Consider the following 23,494-nt stretch of genomic DNA (forward strand, 5'->3'; position numbering starts at 1 on the left):
ATTTAAATAAATGTTAATATTATCAAAACATAACATTTATGTTTTTGTTTTTTTTTAAATACACGCTGATGTCTATGGAGATGGCAATAATAATTTTTTTTTTTTAAATAATTGGACGATGTACTTATGTCTCGTAAGATACCTAATTTTAAAAGAAGAAAAAACAAAACAAAGGGGAATAATAATTCTGACTTCAACTGTATATATATACACATATAGAGCACAGAGATTTTCACAATATGTCTGATAATATTTTTTCTTTTGAAGAAAGTCTTATTTGTTTTATTTTGCTAGAATAAAAGCAGTTTTGAATGTTTTTAAAATCATTTTAAGGTCAAAATGATTAGCCCCTTTTATTTTTATTTTTATTTTTCTGATAGTCTACAGAACAAACCATCGTTATACAATAACTTGCCTAATTACCCTAAGCTGCCTAGTTAACCTAATTAGCCTAGTTAAGCCTTTAAATGTCACTTTAAGCTGTATAGAAGTGTCTTGAAAAATATTTAGTACAATATTATTTTATGTCATCATTGCAAAAATAAAATAAATCAGTTGTAAGAAATGAGTTCTCAAAACTATTAAATTTAGAAATGTGTTAAAAAAAATCTTCTCTCTATTAAACAGAAATTGGGGGAAAAAAAATTACCAAAAGGGCCAATAATTTAGGGAGGCTAATAATTCTGACTTCAACATATATATATATATATATATATATATATATATATATATATATATATATATATATATATATATATATATATATATATATATATATATATCATTTGGGGTTAGTAAGATGATGTAAAAGTAAGTCAAATATATTTTATATTGTGTTTCTATTATTTATGTATTATCAAAAATATACAGTAAGAAAATACAAAATCAAAAAAAAAAGTGCTCAGAGGTACCTTAAATAATGTGTGGGTGCTCTTTGTGTAAATGATTCATCAGAATAAACAGCAAAAATCAGTCCAAGGCACTCGAAAAATGTGGAAAAAAATATTATAAAGCTTTTATTGACATGGCTAATCCTTAAAACTGTGCCTAAGCATTTCGTCAAACACTTGCCTTCATAAGCGATCAGATGTGTCTGGAGTTTCTTTTGAACACTATCATCTCATGACTCATTACCATATCTAAACTATACTAAAATAATATATTGAAGGCACACATTTGAACACAAGTTTTTAGTATATAGATATTCTAATGAGTCATGAGATTATAATATTCAAAAGAAACTTTGGACACACTTGATTGCTGTTAACCCTGATGAAGGTAAGTGTTTGTCGAAACACATAGGCTGAGTCCGAATCCAAATACTTCTATAGTATATAGTACGCTAAAATCAGTATGCGAGCCGAGTAGTATGTCAGAATTCATAGAATTCGAAAATAAGTATGCGAGAAGTACCCTGATGACTTACTACTTCCAGCGAGATTCTGGAGTGCACATCCCATGCATACTGTGCTATCCCATGATGCCCTGCGAGAGAATTCATGAATGGGAGTAAAGTTACACAATTGATGCAGATAGGTCACGTGACCATGACAAAATGGCAGATGTAGTACATCCGAATTCCATTCATACTTTTCACGTTCATATTGTATAGAACGTACTTTTCTAACGGCTGAGTAGTATGTTTAAATTCAAATGAAGTACCTACTGAGGTCCCACTTTATATAAAGTGTCCTTAACTACTATGAACTTACATCATAAAATAAATACAATGTACTTACTGTGTTTATAATGTATTTGAGAACACTTGTGGTGCTTTTGAGTTGGGAAAGAGGTTGGGTTATGGACAGGTTTGGTGGCATGGGTAGGTTTAAGGGTGGGTTAAGGTCAACAGTGTATTCACAAATGTAATTACAAAAGTTATTACAGATGTAATTACATACATGTATTTAATCAAGCATAAGTACACAGTAAACACATGCAGTTACACAATAAGTACATTGTAACAAACTATTAATTCCTGTGTAAGTACATATTAGTTAAGGCCACTTAATATAAAGTGGGACCCATACTGAGTAGTAGGCGGTTTCGGACGCAGCCCCAGGCGCAGTTTTAAGGATTAGCCATGTCAATAAAGGCTTTTTATTATTTTTTCCACATTTTTCGAGTGCCTTGGACTGATTGTTGCTGTTTACAGTAAGAAAATATTTATACTACATTTAAGCATTTAATCTTATCATTTAATTTATTTACGTGGCTCCAAGCTTAATTTTCAGCATCTTTCCTCCAGTCTTCAGAGTCACTAAACCAGTGCGATATAATGAGTTGATCCTTTAAAAATGTTTCTTTTTATTATCGATGTTGAATACAGATGGAAACTGAGATATATCTTTCAGGATTTAAATGGGAATGTCTACTCATTCGGTGTGTATGAACATAAAATCAACCTATTTCTGTTCAAAAATAATCTTTGCAGTTTCAGTTAAAAGTTAGCGGTGACAAATTACACGCTCAGATGTCTGAGCATGAATTTATCATATAATAACCTTTTATTTAAATGTCGCCATGATTAATAATTCCATCTAACACACACATGCATTTTACTGGTTGTTAATAACATGAATTATGGACACCTAAAAGTACCTTTTTTTTCTTGTGGTGGTGAACAACATAAAAAAGGCTATGCTGATTAAGTTTAAATGATGAGCTTAAATCATAATGCAATAAACATGGTTAATCATCACTTGCTGATTTGATCACAGGGCTGTTGGTGCAAATAATGGCATACTGTGTGTGATTGATTTCTCCTTCACCGTTTCTTATTCCATCTGCCACCTTTACTGAGATGAATGTGCCGTAACTTAGCATGACTGCCTCTGAATGCTCGATGCAAGTCTCCTTTAGTTACGTAAGAGAACCACCGCACACTTCATTGTAGGAATACTGCATTACTGTTACATCATTAATCATCCTCCAGATTTAATGCTAGCATCGCATCGGTTTGATCCACTATGGCTTGAACAATTATGCAACCGTGGAGAAATATTTCCAGACTTTGCATTTTGTGGCTTGGCATGCATGAATGCATTCTACCATGTCAGTTAAAATATAAGAAATGGTGCTTGTGTATGTGGGGGTGTGTGAATTGAATTTGTGTGTATGTGTATATTCAGGGTGAGTGGTCAAATCTTCACCCCAAGCATTTTTAATTTCCTCTTCAGAGACATTCTGATTCAACTCTTTGTTTTCGTCTTGTGCTCTTGTGTTTCTTTTTCTTCTGTTTTGTTTCCCAAAGCTGAACCAGACATCTCCATCGATGTAAGCTAATATTTGCTGTTTCACTAGCGTTGCGTTTTGAGGCTGCATTAATTCTTCAAAGTGCATAACGAATGTGAGAAATGCTTCATCACAGCGGTGTCTGTCTGATGTTCCCACACGAATGAGCTTCCTGGGGACGAGCCCCCAAAGCAGCGTTAGTCATGTAACAGTGTTATGAACTACACTAACTCCATGTCTTTCAAAAGAGATAATGCTAGTCTAGCGGACTGCCAGCATGTGACATCTGATGCCTCCTTTCCACATTTAGTACAGTTCAAAATAAAAATACAAAAGCTGTCACTGAGGTGGTACTTTTTCAAAAGACACCTTTCTTTTTTATGTATTATTATCTACCTTTAGGCGCTGTTCACACTCTGTTTTTTGCATTGAGAGATGCCTTTTTTTGAACAGCCACAAGCATTTTGCATGCTGCTTATTCGGCCTGCATTGTAAGAACCTGCAGTTAGAGAGAAGTCAACTCTGCGCGGAAAAAGCGCGTAACTTCAGTCAGGTGACAGACAGCAGTGATTAGGTGCGTTCGACATGAAGCACGGCTGCAGCCGGTGATCAACGAGATTAGCCAAATGCAGGCGCGGGTGGAGTTGAAAACGGAGCCATCAAACCAGACACTTCGGGGCTCAAAGTTGCGGCAGTCATGATGACCGATCCAACACAATCTCACGGCAATACGTAATTTTTTGATTTACTTGCTAATTTGTATGAATTCGTATGATCTAATTCAAACAATTTAGTACGATTTGCTCATTACCCAATGACGTTTAGGGTTAGGGGTCGGGTTGGGTGAACGACTGAACTCGTACAAATTCGCCACTATACTGACAGAACATAAAATCCTTACGTTTCCTCGTGAGATTAGGCTGGAACGATTACATGGTGTCATTATCATTTTTTTTTTATTTATAACAACATAAGATTTACAGTACACATAAAAAAGAATAGTCTCTACAAACTTTAGTTCATTTTGAAACAATAAGAGAATTATGAATTAAATATATAACAGACGCATGAGAGAAATGAGGGGAAACAAGAGGTATAATTAATACATTTACATTTAGTCATTTAGCAGACGCTTTTATCCAAAGCGACTTACAAATGAGGACAAGGAAGCAATTTACACAACTATAAGAGCAACACTGAATAAGTGCTTTAGGCAAGTTTCAGGTCTGTAAAGTCTAAGAAGAAAAGTATTTTTTTTAGTAATTTATTTTTTTTTTATTAAAATTGTTTTTACAGTTAGTGGTATATCCAGAGAGGCAATTGCAGATTAGGAAGTGAAGTGGAGACTAAATAGTTGAGTTTATAGTCGTTTCTTGAAAACAGCGAGTGACTGCCGTTCTGATGCAGTTAGGTTAATAGTTTAATAAACTGAATAGGCCTATTAAATATAAAGCAACAAGCGCAATTTTTAGAAGTTTAAACATCACTCTTTAGGCTAATACTTCTTGTTTGAATATGCTAAAAGGGGTTTACTTTTATTTACATTTATATATATATAAAACTTTCCAATATAAGTTAGTTTAAAACTCAAAACAAGGTGTTTTGATTAAGTCCTAAACAATGATTAAGATTATTTTGCATAATGAAAGCATTTTTTATCCAAAAAGATTGAACAAAAGGACATTTTTTAAAATAAGTGAGCTACACTTTATGTAGAAATTTCCAAGAAAAAGGTATACGGCTAGACAGGAAAAAAATATTATTTTTTTAAATCATCTAAATCATTTTAGAATTATTTAATAATTTAGTTCTTTAACTGAATTTGTAAAAATAAAACCTTTAGGGTGGCAGGATCAATGATAATTATTTTATTACAAGTCTGTAAGACTTATTTGAGTTAATATTTAGGTTATTTACTAAAATGTTTCATTTAAATCGTTCGTGGAGCTCATTCATTTTTTTTTTTTTCGGCTTAGTCTCTTTATTAATCTGGAGTCGCCACAGCAGAATGAACCAGCACATGTTTTACACAGCGGATGCCCTTCTAGCTGCAACCCATCTCTGGGAAACATCCATACACACTCATTCACACACACAAACACTACGGACAATTTTAATAGTATCTGGATGCAGCCTTTATGATGCAAGCTGAGATTGCATCACTTAGCGATGCAATGTCAGACACAATGCACTCAATGGAATGACTTCACTATGACGAGTAGGGTTAGGGGTGGGTTTAGGTGAGCGCATTTAAAAAGCTTTGGATGCAGCTCAGATTGCACTGCATCAGGGCTTCATCCAGACCCCTCTCGACAATTTAGCCTACCCAATTCACCTGTACCACATGTCTTTTGACTGTGGGGGAAACCAGAGCACCTGGAGGAAACCCACGCAAACGCAGGGAGAACATGCAAACTCCACACAGAAACGCCAACTTTCCCAGCCGAGGCTCATAGCAGCGACCTTCTTGCTGTAAGGCAACAGCACTACTTACTGCACCACTGCGCCGCTCATTCATGGAGCTGAATGCAGTAAATAGTCTGTATAAAAATGCTATTATTATCGGGCATACTGTGAAAATTTCCTTGCTCTGTTCAACATAATTTGGGAAATATTTAAAAAAGAAAAAATAATAAAATAAAAGGGGGGCTAATAATTCTGACTTCATCTGTATGTTGTTTATCTTTACACAGCTACATTACACAAACTAAAAATGTTAAAAATATGATATCACAGTGGACCGCCCCTTTAAAGTGACCAGTATGAATGAACTCAGCATCAGTATAGATCCTTTAAGTACAAAATTCTACCTTTTAAAAAGGAACCACCCCAGTGACAGCTTTTGTACCTTTATTTGTAGCCCAGGCTCATTGGAGATACATGCCCAGGGCTACATTTTGGGGAAGATTTTTTATTTTTTTTTCCCCCACAAATCCACTAGAGCAGTGGTTCTCAAACTATGGTACATGGAGGAATCACTGAGTAATGAAAGAAAAAATTAACCCAATTTAATAATTTGATGCGTACATTAACACCAATGTGATCAGCATTGGCTGTTCTCTAAAGCCTACGATCAAAGCGATGTGTTTAAAATGTTTACCTTAGTGCATCGAGTTATAAGCTGCTAAAAATCGATTCAATTGGGGCAGAACTAGAGAAAGAGGTGCATGGTACTTGCAGAGCAGACACATGCTAGAGCAGTAGTCCCCAACCCCTGAGCCACAGACCGGCACCGGTCTGTAGATCAATTGGTAGCCGGCCGCACAAAAAATCATGAATTTCCGTTTTATTTATAATCTGAGTCTGAACGATCACTTATTTTGAAAAATCTTTTATTTTGAAAAATGAGCTTATTCTCTTGTTACATCTCGGTCACTTGAGTGCCAAAATTGAATCCACAGGCTAGCAAAATATGTAAGAACTGCAGCGCGACGCGCTTGCGCATTCCAGGCGTCCACAGTTGAAAACATCTTAACTTTTCAGAATGCTGCACCGTGAGTCACGTGATGATAACCGACTGATCGGTTTCATATTGTGTTTGGAATATAATTTCGTTAATTGAATATGACTCTGGTTTTCGAACTGTGCAGTGCTGTAGCTGCTTAATTTGGCCAGTTACGATAAATTATTTCAATACTGTTGATTATGGTGGTACTTGGAGAGATATTTTGTTTCTGAGGTGGTACTTGGTAAAAAAAAGTTTGAGAACCACTGCACTAGAGTACATTTTTGACAATCTCATACACTTTACTGAGCATCTCTGCTGGAATGTTGTGATTGGATCACTGAAAATGAATGTTAGTACTACTTGGAACAAGGCTCATATAAAGGGAAAAAAACATCTGGGGCCTCATGTACGAAGACTTGCGTGGAAATCTTACTAAAACATTGCGTACGCACAAAGCTGTAAATGTGCGTACGCAGAAAAAAATTCAGATGTATGAAACACTGTGTACGCCGAATCTCACGCATATTCTTTTGTACATCCGAATGAACGTGAAATTGAGCGCAACATGCACGAGCACAAAACCCCTCCCTGCCTCCTCCCCCGTATGAATATGCTAATGACTATGCTAATGGCAAAACCCAACGAAAAAGCAAAGGCAAAAGCAAGCAAAAAGAGAAACTTTAAACAGAATGTGAAATGGAGGTGCTGCTTTCGGAGGTAGACCGGAGAAAAGCGGTGTTATTTGCAAGTTTGTTCTCCGGAATTAACAACAAAAGAAAAAAATAGAGTGGGAGAGTTTAGCTGATGCGGTTAACACAGTTGGGTCTGAACATCGCACTGAGTGCATTAAAAAAGGAAATAGTGTGGTTTATATCTGTAAATTGTTGCAATACCCTTAGCAGTCTCTGTGGCGCACCTCGTAAGACGCATGTGATCATGTATTGACTCGTTCGAGCACAAACTCGGCTCGAATCCAGCGTCTGATGAACTCTTATTCTTTTTTTCCCCGCTACATATCAGATTTTGCCCACTATTTATCACAAGAAAGACAAGTAGGAATCATCAATAAGTTTGTGCATCATATTTTATTTGCACATTTATTGAATTGAAATGTTTCTGATTCACGCATGCAAATTCATCTTCAGATAGTGTCTTTATAGCAATGTGCGTGCAGTAGATTGCTCAGATTACATTGGGAAAACAGGCGACCGCTGCAAATTGTGCTTTAATGTTTAGCTGGTCAACTGTATGGTATGGAAACCTTACATACCTACTAGATGAACCCGTCTCATACAGCTGCCATTGCAAGGCTCAGACACTTTGTAGAGAGGAATTTAATACAACTGCCTCTAGGAGTCGCCAATGGAAAAAACAGACACGCACAAAAAATGTGCGTACGCCAGCCAGTGCGTACGCCTGCCGTGAAGCTGCGCACATTCCCACGTTCAGTTCATTGTTAGTAAATCCAAACATGAGCGATTCTGAGCGTGAAACCTGGCGTACGCAAAGTTTTTGTGCGTACGTAGCGTTGATACATGAGGCCCCTGGAGAATTAAGAATTGCCTGAATTGCATTTAATCAACCTGGTGTCTTTCCAAACCCTTAAAGGGCTATTCACACTTTTTTTATGCACTATATAGATATTGTTGAGTGTTACACTTAAATATGGTACAAGATATGCCTGGTTCAGACTACACAAAATTCAGTCTGTAATAATGGTCATCGGGTGAGATAATGTCTTTCTGATTCCTAAATTCGTGTTGTGTCATGGACAAGAAGGATATCAGACTACACTTTGCTCGCCCAGTCATCATTAGTGGATTGAAATAACGTGTGATGTCATCATAGAGAAGACGTTTTTGAGAGTTTCACCAAAACTTTGACACTTCAGAGTTCCTTTCTTCAGCACAGCATTTAAAATGCACTATATACATTGAACAAATAACATGGATTAGTATTATTTTAGTGGATACAAGTCTAAATTAAATCTATCCATCACATTAAGCAATTATGTCTCTTCAGAAGACTTCCAGTACACTGCTTGATTCATATAAATTCCTTTTTTTCTTTGTGAATCTCATCAAAGTTTTGGTAGAATGGGTTTATAACAGCATTCGGCTGAGTAAATGATCACAAAATGTTCAGTTCATTTTAGGTGAATTATCTCTTTTAACTGGCAAGCGACCCGAATTTAAAAAGCACTTATGAAGAAAACACAGCTAACGTTAATGTAAAATGTGGGCAGAGCTTCAAAATCATTTCTGTTCACTAAAAAACTAATAGGCACAGACTGTTTTCAACAAAGTATGATATATAGTTATGCCCACGGATCTCATGTATTTTCCGCTGCCTCGAACTAAACTTTGAATAAGATTTAATGCCACAGACCTCACATACTTTGGCAAATTCTAGCAAAGAATATGTTTGCGCCCACATATAATTGAAAGGATTTTCAAAGCGAAGAATGTTTCAGACTTTGTGGCCTTGGCTTATCTTTAAGAAGAAAAGACTAACAGTTTCATTCAAGTTGAAATATTTTTCTATTTCACTTTATTGTTGATTTATTAGCTTTATAATTTCTTCAATAAGTTACTTTTAATTCTGATTTTAAAACTTTAGATTGCATCATGATGATATATTCTGCGGTATATAGCGCATACTTGACAGTCATGTAATATTTCCGCAATACTTAATTACAGCACAGGGCACAAAAACATTAATTATGACAGAAGCATTAGGCTAAATTAAATCACTACAAAAGTAAACGATATAAGTTCATTAAGATTCATTTCATGACTTCACCATTGTCATTTTGAAGAGCGGCAGGGAGGACCCATGTGAAATAATGATGTGTAAAATTATATTTGTTTCCAAATTGTCCATCATTTTACATTGAACTAAACCATGTGTTCGCTTTAAAGAGAGTTCATCTAAAAAAAAAAAAAAATCACCATTTACTCAAGTGTCTCCAAACCTGTCTTTTTTATCTATTAAACACAAAAGAAGATATTTTGAAGAATATTGGAAACAGGGGCGTCTGGGACTAAAAATCAGCCCTGGGCCACACCAGCCCATTTTACCACACCAACACAGCCCCACCCACAGACATATTAATAATATAATATAAGGAGTAACATATGTAATCGATATTTAAACATTTAATGTATGTGACTGGAACAAAAACAGCACGATTATAACAAATTTATACATGCATTCATTTTATTAATTAATATTGTTTTTGGCCTAGTCCCTTTATTAATATGGGATTGCCACAGCGAAATGAACCGGCAACTTATCCAGCATATTCTTTACGCAGCAGATGCCCTTTCAGAACATGGGGAGAACATGCAAACAGAAATGCCACCTGACCCAGCCAAGGCTCGAACTAGCGACCTTCTTGCTGTGAGGCAACAAAACAACCCACTGTACCTCTAAGCTTTTCGGCACCACCTTTCCTTTTTAATGGTCCATCTCTGACAATTACCTTGTGTTGCACTTACTGTTTGTTTGACATTCTTGCCAAATTTTGATTATGCCAGCGTAACCTCTGATTGGGTTGGCCCATCTTGAAATCTTGCCAATTGGGTTAAATGCTTAACATTTATTATTATTACTATTATCACCATCATCATCAGCATTATCATCATCTTGATAATATTCACATTTTGCAAGAGATAAAAGTTGGCTGCATATAAAAACAATACATATAAAAAAAATTACTGACCGGCCCATATTTAAAAAATGTTCAGGCCCTTCTGGCATTTGGCAGAATTCCCAGATGGCCAATCCACCCTTGATTGGAAACCATTAGCCATTGACTTCCATAATGCAAATATGTCAATAGCTAACAGTTTCAATCATTTTCAGAATATTCTCTTTTTGTTTAAGAGAAGAAGGAAAGTCAAACAGCTCTGAAATAAGTACATTATGACACTTTTTTTTCCATTTGGTGTGAACTCCATTTAAAGCAGCAACATTTCCCTCCTGTATCTCCTGAATCTTTAGTTCCTGTGTGAAGTTGAGTGTTTTAGACTCCATCTCAGGGCTTTATTATACCCTGCAGACTGAGAATCAATTTATGGACAGTCTGCTTTAGAAAAACTAGCCGCCTATCGTTTTCTCCACAAAAGTAATGTAGAAAGTTACAAAATGGTGTCATGAAAGGAAAAGTGAAATCAAGTCATGTTGCTCTGAAGGTCATCGCTGACACAGTTACATACAGTAACACCCGGGTGGTTTGACACCCAACTTACTTCAGGTAAGCTGAGAATTGGCCCAGTTGAACCATGTTTGGGGAACTTCATTTACCTTCAGTCGCCTTTGCTCCAGTTTCTCCTGTAACGCCATCTGTGCTTTTGTCTCTCCAGAAACAGGAAGAGGATGACGATGAAGAAGATATAGACATGGGAATTACTGAAGAGAAGGAGGAGGAACCTAAAGAGAAAGAGAAGCTGGGCAAACTGCAGTTCTCCCTGGACTATGATTTCTCTGCAAGTCAGGTAAATGCACTTTACTTTGATATTATGCTGTATTTTCAACACAATCTCATGGCAAATCTTAACTTTTTAATTTATTGGCTAATTTGTATGAATTTGTACATCTCATATGTACAATTTAGCACAATTTGCTCATACCCCCAATGACCGTTGGGTTGGGTGCCATGCCTCCATTTTAAAATCGTACATTTAAATTCGGATGACTGAACTTGTACTCGGTTTGCCTCTGAGTGTAACGTGGCTGGGATGTGAATCAACACCTCCGAGGCCATGGTACTCCAGCGGAAAAGGTGGTTTACCTTCTCCAGGTTAGAGGAGAGTCCTTACCCCAGGTGGAGGAGATCAAGTATCTTGGGGTTTTGTTCATGAGTGAGGGAAGAATGGAACATGAGATTGACTGGCGGATTGGTGCAGCAGCAGCAATAATGCGGTCAATGTATCAGTCCATTGTAGTAAAGAAGGAGCTCAGCTGAAAGGCAAGGCTACGTTCCTACTCTCACCTATGGTCATGAGTTTTGGGTCATGACCGAAAGAACAAGATCTCAGATACAAGCTGCCAAAATGAGATTCCTTCACTGGGTGGCAGGGCGCACCCTTATGGACAGAGTGAGAAGCTCTGTCACCCGGGAGGAGCTCGGTGTAGAGCCGCTGCTCCTCCACATCGCGAGAAATTAGCTGAGGTGGCTCAGGCATCTGTTTCAGATGCCTCCTGGACACCTACCTAGGGAGGTGTTCCAGGCATTTCCCACAGGGAGGAGGCCTCGGGGAAGACCCAGGACATGCTGGAGGGACTATGTCTCTCGGCTGGCCTGGGAACAACTCGGGATCCCCTCAATGGAGATGGAGGAAATGTCTGGGGAGAGGGAAGTTTGGGGTTCTCTCCTTTGACTGCTGCCCGCACGACCCGGGCCTGGTAAAGTGGATTAAAATGAATGAATGAATGAATGAATGAATGAATGAATGAATGAATGAATGAATAAGCTTGTACAAATTCATACAAGTTGGCCACTAAACTAAAACCGTAAAACATTTACGTTTCCTCTTGAGGTATAATGCAAGAATTAATATTTAAAGGTGTCATAGAGTGACTTGATTTAATTTGTTTTATATGCTAATTTCTAACCACAGATATTACCCTTAAAATGAAAAGCTAGGTTTTGACCCTTTCGAATGGAATTAAGCTGTATTTAGTGCTGTATTTTGAAGCTTTAATATCTACAAAAACAATGGAAGAAATTAATATAGATGCATAAAGATATGAGTTTTATAAAGTTTAATGGTGCATTAACATGCATAAAACACTAATATTCAGCAGTCTACTCATATTTGGTTACTCATGTCCACACATGCGCATACATGTCTGTTGCCACATTACAAACGTGAAACTAATTTATAAATATACATGTTAAACTGAGAAATGATACAGTTAAACAAAACCTATGCCTCTATGGGGAGGCGATTATTGAATCTCAATCCATATATCCTGCATTTTGAGTCTTGATGAGCTGCGAACGTTCAGTGGAACAAAAGTTCACAAAAGTGTCCCTGCCTTATTTTCAAAATAAGAGTCCTACACCCAAAGTATGTTTAATACAAGCTTAGTCAAACTTTAAAAAATAAAGGCAAATAAATACTGTTGTAATCTCATTTGGAAACATCATGGCCAATCAAATGCAGCATGGGGTAGAGGTCTGCATTCCCGCGGCTGTCCCGCGGGTGCTGCAGGACCCGACCAGATTTCTACGGCGCAGGTATAAATTTCCGAATAAATCACAGGAGCAGTCGGTAACGGGTTTAATTTGGGACGGGAGCGGGCTGTCTAGCAATATCGCTCCCGACTCCCGAGTAAGCACGCGTATGTATGTGTGTAAATGGAATAGCGCGATGCTGTGTTTAGCTTGTTTGTTGCAGTATGTGTGTGTGTGTATGTATGCGCACGCGCGAATGAGAGACGTGTGTGTGTGAGTGTGTGTGCGCGCGAATGAGAGAGAGAGAGCTTTGCCTGTCTGTGTGCTTGGTGCTTATGAGTGTGTTAGTGGGCGGGCGCGCGCGAAGGAGAGAGAAAGCTTTGTCTGTGTGTGTGTGCTTGGTACTGTGCGTGTGTGTGTTTATACAGACAGCTTGTTATAGGCTGTCTGGACTGTATAACTGGGTGATTTTCTATTTTGTTCTCCCCCTGCTCTTTAGCGGTATCGGGCGTGGCGGATAGAAAACGAGGCGGGTCGGGCAGCGGGACAACAAGTGCTTAATATAAGCGGGAGCGGTCGGGTTCGGGATAAAACCTGGCGGGTGCGGGCGGGAGCGGGATTCAAAATTTAGTCCCGCGCAGATCTCTAGCATGGGGCGTGCATATTAGTGATACCGTGTAGATAATCAGTTTTGTTCTCGAGATGACAAGAATGAGAAAATAATGGTGTTCACCGTATGTCATTTGCATGTATTTATTCATTATTAATTACCTATGCCTTTCATTCTATCACACCTTTATTGACTTGGTTTTGGTTATTTTGTTTTGGTTGCATTTATAGTGAAATAATACTGCATTTTAACCACTTCAGGTTCAGTCTGTTTGATCAGGAAATTTCAACAACAATTTTGATGCTCTTTTTTTGTGGCATTTACTCACCCTTTACTCAAGTGGCTTCAAATCTTTATATGTTGAGCACAGAAGATGATATTTTGAAGAAAGGTGGAAACTTTGTGACCAGTGATTTCCATACAATTATTTTTCCCTACTATGGAAGTGGATGGTTTGTAACTTTCTTTAAAAATATCATCTTTTGTCTTGAGCAGAAGTAAGAAACTCATAAAGGTTTGGAACCATTTGATAGTGAGTAAATAGTGAGTAAATAATACTGTACGTTTAAGTCATATTTACACCTGAAATTCAGTGGACAACATAAAATACAGCTGTAAGCATCTGTAAAGAGTCCAAATATTTTGAGTTTCACACGTTTTTTTCAATCAAATCCAGCCTGATCTCACGAGAAAACGTAAGTATTTTACATTTTGCCAGTTTAGTGGCTAATTCGTACGAATTCATACGATTTCAGTCGTACGAAATTGTACAATTTTAAAAAGGCGCCGCCTGGCACCTAACCCCACCCCTAAACCCAACCGTCATTGTTGGATGAGCAAATTGTACTAAAATGTACGAATTCGATCGTACGAGTTTGTATGAATTAGCCACTAAATGAAAAAGTTACGAACTGCCGTGAGATTGTGTTGATCAAAACGCCATTGAATATATGCATATGTAATGTTTGTCTGTCTCCTTGTGTAGCTGACAGTGGGCATCCTGCAAGCTGCAGATCTTCTGTCCATGGACAGTGGCGGCACCTCAGACCCATACGTCAAAGTTTTCATCCTCCCAGACAAGAAGAAGAAGTATGACACCAAGGTGCACAAGAAAACCCTCAACCCTGTCTTCAACGAGACCTTCCATTTTAAGGTACAGTATCTACTGCAGTGCAATACCAGTATACAGTCAAACCAAAAACTAATCAGACAACATTTCTCATATCATCACAGTATATATGATATAGTTTAGATAAACCTTGTCGAAAAAAAACAGAATATGTTGGTTAGATGGTTGCAGGTTATTCCATTTCTTGCTGGTCATGAGCTGATTAAAGCTAATTCTTTGCTTATTTTTGTTGGACATGAAATGGTTAAAGATGATTGTTTGCTAGTTTTTGCTAGTCATGAGCTGGTTTCAGCTAGATCTTTACTGGTTTTCTACTGGTTATGGGTTGGTTTAAGCTAATTCTTTGCTAACTATAAACTGGTTTTACCTAGTTCTTGCTAGTTATGAGCTTGTTTGTTTGTTGATTCTTGGTGGTCATGAGCTGGTTAAAGGTGATTGTTTGTTAGCCCTTGCTGGTCATGAGCTGATTAAAGCTAGATCTTTATTAACTTTTGTTGGTTCTTGAAGGGCATGAGTTGGCTTAAGGAGAGGGGTCTGGATGCAGACATAGTGCAATCTGAGCTGCATCCAATGCTTTTAAATGGGCTCACCTAACCCTACCCCTCACAATGACATCACTCGATCCATTTGAGTGCATTGTGCATTGCATCGCTGAGTGATGCAATCTCAGCTTGCATCATAAAGGCTGCATCCAGATACTATTGGGTTTAAGCTAGTTATTTGCAGGTTCTTGGTGGTTATGAGCTGGTTTAAGCTAGTTCTTGTCAGTTTTTACTGGACATGAGCTGGTTTAAGATCGTTCTTGCTGGTTCTTCAAGGTGGTTATGAGCCTTTTGAAAATTGGTTCTTGCTGGTCATGAGCTGGTTTAAGCTAAATCTTTGCTGGTTTTCTACTGGTTAAGAGTTGGTTTAAGCTAGTTCTTTGCCAGTTTTTGCTGATCATGAGCTGGTTTTTACCTAGTTCTTGCTAGTCATTAGCTTGTTTAAGCTAGTTCTTTGCTGATTCCTGCTGGTTCTTGATGGTCATGAGCTGGTTGAAGGTGATTGCTTGTTGGTCGTTGCTGGTCATGAGCTGATTAAAGCTAGATCTTTATTAACTTTTGTTGGTTCTTGGTGGGCATGAGTTGGTTGAAGTTGGCTGTTTTTTTTTTTTTTTTCTTTCTTTCTGGTCATGCTACTTTAGGTTAGTTCTTTGCTGGCCATTAGCTGTAAAAGACAGTTCTTGCTGCACATAAGATGGGTTAAGCTAGTTATCACTGGTTCTTAGTGGTCATGAGCTTTTTTAAAACTGTGGTTATGTGTTGGTTCTTGCTAGACATGAGCTGGTTTAAGCTATACATTTGCTAGTTCTTGTTGACTTTGAGCTGGTTTAAACTAGTTCTTTTTGGTTCTTATCGAACATGAGCTGGTTTAAGGAGAGGGGTCTGGATGTAGACCTAGTGCAATCTGAGCTGCATCCAATGCTTTTTAATGGGCTCACATAACCCTACCCCTCACAGTGACGTTATTCGATCCATTTGAGTGCATTGTGTCTGACATTCCATCGCTGAGTGATACAATCTCAGCTTGCATCATACAGGCTGCATCCAGATACTATTGGGTTTAAGCTAGTTATTTGCAGGTTCTTGGTGGTAGCTGGTTTAAGCTAGTTTATTGTTGGTTCTTACTGGACATGAGCTGGTTTAAGATCTTTCTTGCTGGTTCTTCAAGGTGGTCATGAGCCTTTTGAAAATTGGTTCTTGCTGGTCATGAGCTGGTTTAAGCTAGTTCTTTGCTGGTTTCTGGCGGTCATGAGCTGGTTTAAGCTGGTTGCTTAATGGCTGTTGGTGCTCATGAGCTGATTTAAGCTAGATATTGCTAGTTATTGGTGGTCATGAGCTGTTTTAAGCTGGTTATTTAATGGTTCTTGGTGCTCATGAGTTGATTTAAACTAGATATCGCTAGTTATTGGTGGTCATGAGCTGGTTTAAATTAGGTCTTTTCTTGTACTTGCTTGTTCTTTGGTGGTCATTTGTTTATCAGGGCTAGCTTAGAGCCAGCAAATGACCAGCTGGTCATGAAGAAACTGGCAGAAGAAAAACATAGTGCTAATTTAAAACAAATAAATAAATAAATAATAAAATAAAAATAACTTGATAGAAAGGTACAATATGTAATAGATCCTAATCAACTAAAATATTAAAAGACAACTGTTTGTATGATCATTTTACTTAACTGTTAATACTTTGTGTTCACCCTCGTCCTCAATGCCAGCCTGTAGTCGATGTTGTTGAACAAATTTATCAATGCTGAACTTCAGTATTTCCAGACTTGCTGCAACAGCCTCTTTACTTCCTGTTGGTCTTTAGTCCACTGTATGAAGAGTAACCTTGTTTTGCTTTGCTGTCTTCACTAACATAAATTAATTATGGTGTCCTACACCCACTAGTAATAATATCAAAATTTGCTGTCTGATTAATTTCTGGTTTGACTGTACATAAACACATTAATGTGCTGATGCTCATTTTCCAGATTCCCTTCACTGAAATGGGAGGAAAGACTCTGGTCATGTCTGTGTATGACTTTGACCGTTTCTCGAAGCATGATGTGATCGGTGAGGTAAAGATTCCAATGAACACCCTTGATCTGGCGCAACCCATTGAGCAGTGGAGAGACCTGGACAGCGCAGAGAAAGAAGAGGTAAAGCTGCGCTTCTTCTGTCATTCAAATATGGTATTATATAGTGTTAAATTCTATTGACATTGGTTATGTTTTAAACACATATTAAATGCAAGTGTCTACTTTGATATTTCAATAAGTTTTGTGGAAATTAAATAAAAAATAGGGTAAAAATATTAAAAATATATCATAATAAAAATAGTAATATCCCATAGACATTCAATGTAACATATGTTAATGCAAAAAATGAAAGATCATACTTATTATGATCTGTAAGTATTAACATACATGTACAGTAATGTTTGTAGTATTGTTTGGTACGGTGGCTGAGATAGTTTAACACGCTGCATTTTTAGAAAACACATGTAATTACCATAAACACCAGCAAATTAAGAAAAGATCTTTATCTGTATGACAGCAAACAAACTAGGAAAACAAGCTGCAATTTCTCACATCACATGCAAATTGCACAGAACACAATGGAAATGTTTAAAGAGGAACCAAAATGTGGTGGACCGAACTGGGATTTGCTTATTGTGCTATGACTATTGTTCAGTTCAGTGACTGATTCCCTTGTCTTTTGTATACTATTAAGAGAAAATTTATATTAAGAGGTTCAGGGCTATGAACTTAACTAAAGCAAATACTTGTATCCATGATGGTGACTTTAGTCTATGTGGTCCACATATGTTTTAAGATAACCGGGCCACGTTTGCCATATCTTCTCTAAGCCTCTTTAGGCTCACACACTGCAAAAAATGCTTGTCTTGCTTAGATGTTTTATCTTGTTTCTAGTCTAAATATCTAAAATTTCTTATATCAAGAAGCATTTTCTAGACAAGCAAAACAAATTGTCTTGTTTTGAGAAATAAAATGGCAATATTAAGTGAGTTTTTCCTTAAAACAAGCTAAATAATCTGCCAATGGCGTAAGCAAATTAATCTTGTTTTTTTAAGGAAAAACTCACTTAATATTGCCATTTTATTTCTCAAAACAAGACAATATGTTTTGCTTGTCTGGAAAATTCTTCTTGATTTAGGAATTTTTAGATATTTGGACTAGAAACAAGATAAAAAAATCTAAGTAAGATAAGCATTTTTTGCAGTGCAGCCACATTAACCAGGGCTAACTGTGCCAAATATTTGCCAAAAGTGGCCCACATTTGTTTTAGGATAACTGGGCCATATTTGCCATATCTTCTCTGGGCCACTATAGGCTCAAATCCACATTAGCCATAGCTTACTGTGCCGAATATTCGCCAAAAGTGGCCCACATATGTTTTAGGATAACTGGGCCACATATTCCATATCTTCTCTAGCCCACTATAGGCTAACGGCTGCATTAGCCAGAGTTTACTGTGCCGAATATTTGCCAAAAGTGGCCCACATTTGTTTTAAAATAACTGGGCCACATCTGCCACATTTTCTCTGAGCCACATTAGGCTCACAGCCGAAATAGCCAGAGCTTACTGTGCCAAACATTTGCCAAAAGTGGTCCACATGTGTCTTAAGATAACTGGGCCACATTTGCACCTACACATGTGAGCCACTTTAGGCTTAGACCCAGATTACTCTTAAATGATTATGCCACTATTTTGCCAACTGTGGCCTACATTTGTCCCCCATAATTTGGGCCAAATTTATAATATTCCACATTAGGCTCACATTCAGATTACATCTTGCCATAAGTGCCAAATCTTTGCCTTAAATGGCCCATTTATGAATTTGAATCTTTGGCCACCTTTTGGCATTGCACAGATGGGCCACTTCAAGCTCACATTCATTTTGCCTGGCCCGAAGGAATACCACCAGTGCTGCATAACTGCCTAAAGTGGCCCACATACGTATGCTATCTGAGGTGCATTTTCTTAATGTTTTTGCATTGTGAGAAATCACAACCCATTTGTTCTAAAACTGATTAAAGAATTTTCTTACTGCGCTGCTTTTTTGTAAATTGCAGCATGTTAGGTTCTCTTGGCCATTATAGTTAGGAAACCAGTATTGTATTATAAGTATCCCAGCTAGCAAAATTAATGTGGCTCAAATCCGGCCCACACCGGACACTTACATCTGGCCCACATACTGCATGGAATGATTGTATCATATTGAAATTTTTAAATGATACCCTGCCCTACTTAAAAAAACAATGCATTCTCATTTCAGTGTGAACTGTCCCTTAGATCAGGGGTTCCCAAACTTTTCAGCACGCGACCCCTAAAATAACAATGCCAGTGACTCGCGACCCCCAATATCCTCTGAGGTGGTTATAAATACAGAAAACTTGCATGCAATGGCGCACACACACACCAATAGACAAAAGTCTATTCTTCGTTTAATTTTTTTTTATGTATGTCAGTGCTGTAAATGGGCCAGAAAGTTTAAGCTGGTGTTATAAAATCAATCTGCTGCATCTGACGCTATTGCTGTCTTTAATATAATGTATTTACCCCAGGGGTCGCAATCCAATAGAACTAGTAAAAAAGCTACTATAGTAACTATAAATGACTGTTTTATTCTCTTCAGTTGGTTATGGATAAAATATAGTAATTCTTATGGCCTAATAATAATAAGTAGATTTTTGGAAATCACCAGGCGACCCCCCTTCATTGTTCCGCGACCCCTCAAGGGGTCCCGACCCCCACTTTGAGAACCACTGCCTTAGATAACCCATATTTTATTTTCCCGAAACAGCCTGAAAAGCTTGGAGATATCTGCATCTCTCTGCGCTATGTACCTACAGCTGGAAAACTCACCATCTGTATCCTGGAGGCGAAGAACCTAAAAAAGATGGATGTGGGGGGACTCTCAGGTACACACACACGCACACACACACACACATACACTGTAATGTTCTGCTGTTCCTCTCTTCTCCTGTCTCTCTTTTAGAGAGTGGGAGGAGTAGATGAACTGGATGTTCCTGCATAAACCATAAGAATGATTTCTGCTTTCTCTCATCTGCATTTTGCCAAATATTGTCTTCTATGCCTTGTTTGAGCGATAGTGAGTTCATGAAATGGTCATGTTCGCGTGAGACGTGCACGTGCCTGTGTGTCAGTGGTAGCCATGCAGAACAGATAGCGCTCACGTGCTGACTCTGCAGTCCTGCTGGCGCATCACTGTGCATCTCTATAGTCAGTGCTCAATGCTGCCGCCTGCTGGACAATCACACACTGGGAGATAACTGTTCAGACCAGTCTTAAAAGACTTCTATGTGAATTCAGTCATCATTTGTTTCCTCAGCAGCTTCCACTTGTTCCAAGCCTGCTCGTTAACACAATAGAAGATATTTTGAAGAACTTCTGAAGCTATCCAAACAGTTGCTGGTGACAGCTGACTTCCATAATAGCGGAAAAAAATACTATAGACGTCAATAGTGAGCATTAGCTGTAAGTGGAAGTCAATGTTGAACAATCATTCTGAAAGTGAACTACTGCTTGAATCTTAAAACTGGGTGACATTAGGAGACATTTTGTGAAAGGATTGCTGTTGATGGTCTAAGATTAAAAAAACTAAAAATTATATACCAGTCAAGATATGTCTTGAAGTTTGATTAAAAGTAATTATTTAATTATTATACTGTACATGTATTTATGTATGGACACTCCTAATTCCAGTTTAATATCTGAAATATATGTTTTAATACATGTACTTTCATTCATTCATTTTCTTTTCAGTTTAGTCTCTTTATTAATCTGGGGTCTCCACTGTGGAATGAACCTGCAACTTATCCAGCATGTGCTTTAGGCAGAGGATGCCCATTCAGCTGCAACCCATCACTGGGAAACATCCATACACACTCATTCACACACATGAGGTCAATTTAACTTACCCACTTCACCTATACCGCATGTCTTTGGGGGAAACCAGAGCACCCGGAGGAAACCCACACAAACAAGAACATGCAAACTCCACACGGAAACACCAACTGACCCAGCCAAGGCTCAAACCAGCGACCTTCTTGCTGTGAGGCAAATGTGCTACCTACTGCGCCACCATGTATTTTTAATGAACTTAAAGAAAATATCACAGCATGTATAGTACCGTGTATAGTTTTAAAAAGAGCTGCCTATCCTCCTGAGACCCAAAGACATTTTTTGTCTTTTTTTCATTTCCTGCATCCTTTGGGTTAAAAAATTCCACAATTTAGAGTTTTTACATTTTGTTTTTACTTTTAATTTTACAGCATGTCCACTGTAGTAGACCACAGGACCATTTTAGTTTGAAATGACCGCCACTCAGACAAGAAAACTGTACAGGATATGGCTGTAAAGGGATATTAATCCAATATTAATGTAACAAAAACAAAACAAAAGCCATTTTTCCTTTGGTATTGAAATTCCTGAAATAGAAAAAGACGTGATGTTAATTCAAAACAAATTGAACATTAAAGCCATTTAAAACTGATTGTCATTCTCTAATTGTCTCTAATTCTCTGTCTGATTGTCAGACTCTACATCAGAGTCTCCCTCAACTATCTTATAAAGAATCCTCTCTGCTTCAGTTCTGCCCCCTACAACATGCAGTCATTAATTACATTAAGATGGTCCTGGTGTCCATTATAGTGGACATTTAAAAAAGGATGATATTTTGAAACACAAACAAGTTAACAGCTTTGAACGCTAAATGTATTGTTCCTGACACTTCAATAAACAAATATAAATGTAATAATAATAGTAAAAAACATTTAAAAAGCTCAATTTTACATACCTCTCTCCTTCCCATAAAATGTGCTTTTTTGTTTGTCGGCCATTTTGGATGAGGTGTAAGAAGTGGTTCATAGCATGCCGGCCAATCAAATAACAAATCATTAGAAAGCCCAGGATGTCCTCTGAACAGTACAACAGGACATGACAGAGTAGCTCAAAAAATTCAAAGACAATTAATGAAAACACAATGTCCACTACAGAGGACACAAGTCAATGGGCGGAGTCTCAGGAGGCTATTACCGTATTCATCAAATGATTCTTTATTTTAATATTCATTGCCAAATCACTAATCAGTTCAACATTGAGCATAATGAAATTTATGCTTTTTAGTTGTTTAATTGTAGTATTCAATTATTTATTAATAAATATTTTTTGTTTTCTGTTTAAGTTTTAGCTAGGGCGACATGTTGGCTCAGTGGTTAGCACTGTCAGCTCACAGCAAGAAGGCCACTGATTTGAGTCCCGACTAGGTCAGTTGGCATTTCTACTATCACTATGAGATATTATACTAATGATACATTGAGGTCTGATTGAAAACTGAACATTATCTACAATATTATTTCCCTTAATCTACTTTTTCAGAGATATTTAAAGTACTAGAGACCCAGACTTAAGTAAAAGTACAAGTGCTCTATCAAAAAAGTGACTTGAGTAGAAGTTGAAGTGCTCTTTAAGCACCATACTTAAGTGGAAGTACTAAAGTATTCAACGTTTTTTGTACTTAAGTATTGCAAGTAGTTTATTTCAAAATTTACTACTCAAGCGATGAAAGTTAAAGTACAAGTATTGTGTAATGTATTTATGAAAAAGCAGTCAAAAGACATCTTATTATTTTGTTTATTTCAAATATTTATTTTTAGGACACTGATTAAGCAGAACAAAAGAGACATAGCTTACGATACTGTTTTTCTCTCGCGCTTAAACCACAGATCTGACAGATTATAACAGCTATAACACACACCTTTCAAAGTTGTGTGTCACAAAAACACTCCGTAATCCACTGAAAACGCTGCTGAAACCCGTTTTCAGATCGGAAATTTTTGGTTGTAAAAGTTCTAAACATTCTACCGGAAGACGCTGGTAACTATGGCGCCCTCCATGCAGCAGCCAGGAAAAAGATCTATAATTGTAATAAGTATGGGGTGTGAATCTACACTGGTCTCACGGTTTGGTTCGGTTACAATTATCAGGCTATTGATTTGGTTCAATTTCGGTGCATCTCGGTGCTTTGACGATGCTTTCCATACATAATTAGATTTTTTCTTCACAACAGTTTATATATATATATATATATATATATATATATATATATATATATATATATATATATATATGTGTGTGTGTGTGTGTGTGTGTGTATGTATATATATATAAATGTATGTATGCATATATATATATATATATATATATATATATATATATATATATATATATATATATATATATGTGTGTGTGTGTGTGTGTGTGTGTGTGTGTGTGTGTGTTTTTGTGTGTGTGTTTGTGTGTGTGTGTGTGTGTGTATATAT

The 23,494-nt window shown here is 37.3% G+C and overlaps 1 protein-coding gene across 13 annotated transcripts in view; it reads left to right on the forward strand.

Annotated features, from left to right (window-relative positions):
- Nucleotides 1–23,494, forward strand: part of syt2a (synaptotagmin IIa) — a 143,909-nt gene that overhangs the window by 109,764 nt on the left and 10,651 nt on the right. For 4 of the 13 annotated variants that reach the window (XR_015523147.1, XM_087306535.1, XM_087306533.1 and 1 more), the window contains 4 exons: nucleotides 11,050–11,181; nucleotides 14,462–14,629; nucleotides 17,117–17,284; nucleotides 19,954–20,071. Coding sequence is in view for 11 of the 13 variants with exons in the window: in XM_087306535.1 (XP_087162661.1) it covers nucleotides 11,050–11,181; nucleotides 14,462–14,629; nucleotides 17,117–17,284; nucleotides 19,954–20,071 (586 nt within the window). In the remaining 2 variants the exon portion in view is untranslated. Of the gene's footprint in view, nucleotides 1–1,058; nucleotides 3,277–7,827; nucleotides 12,862–13,515; nucleotides 14,630–17,116; nucleotides 17,285–19,953; nucleotides 20,072–23,494 lie in introns of those variants that run through there. The other 9 variants (XR_015523148.1, XM_087306538.1, XM_087306536.1 and 6 more) reach the window with 6 other exon arrangements.

This window comes from Danio rerio, chromosome 23, assembly GCF_052040795.2.
Source record: "Danio rerio strain M-AB ecotype USA chromosome 23, GRCz13ab, whole genome shotgun sequence".
Lineage (NCBI taxonomy): Eukaryota > Metazoa > Chordata > Actinopteri > Cypriniformes > Danionidae > Danio > Danio rerio.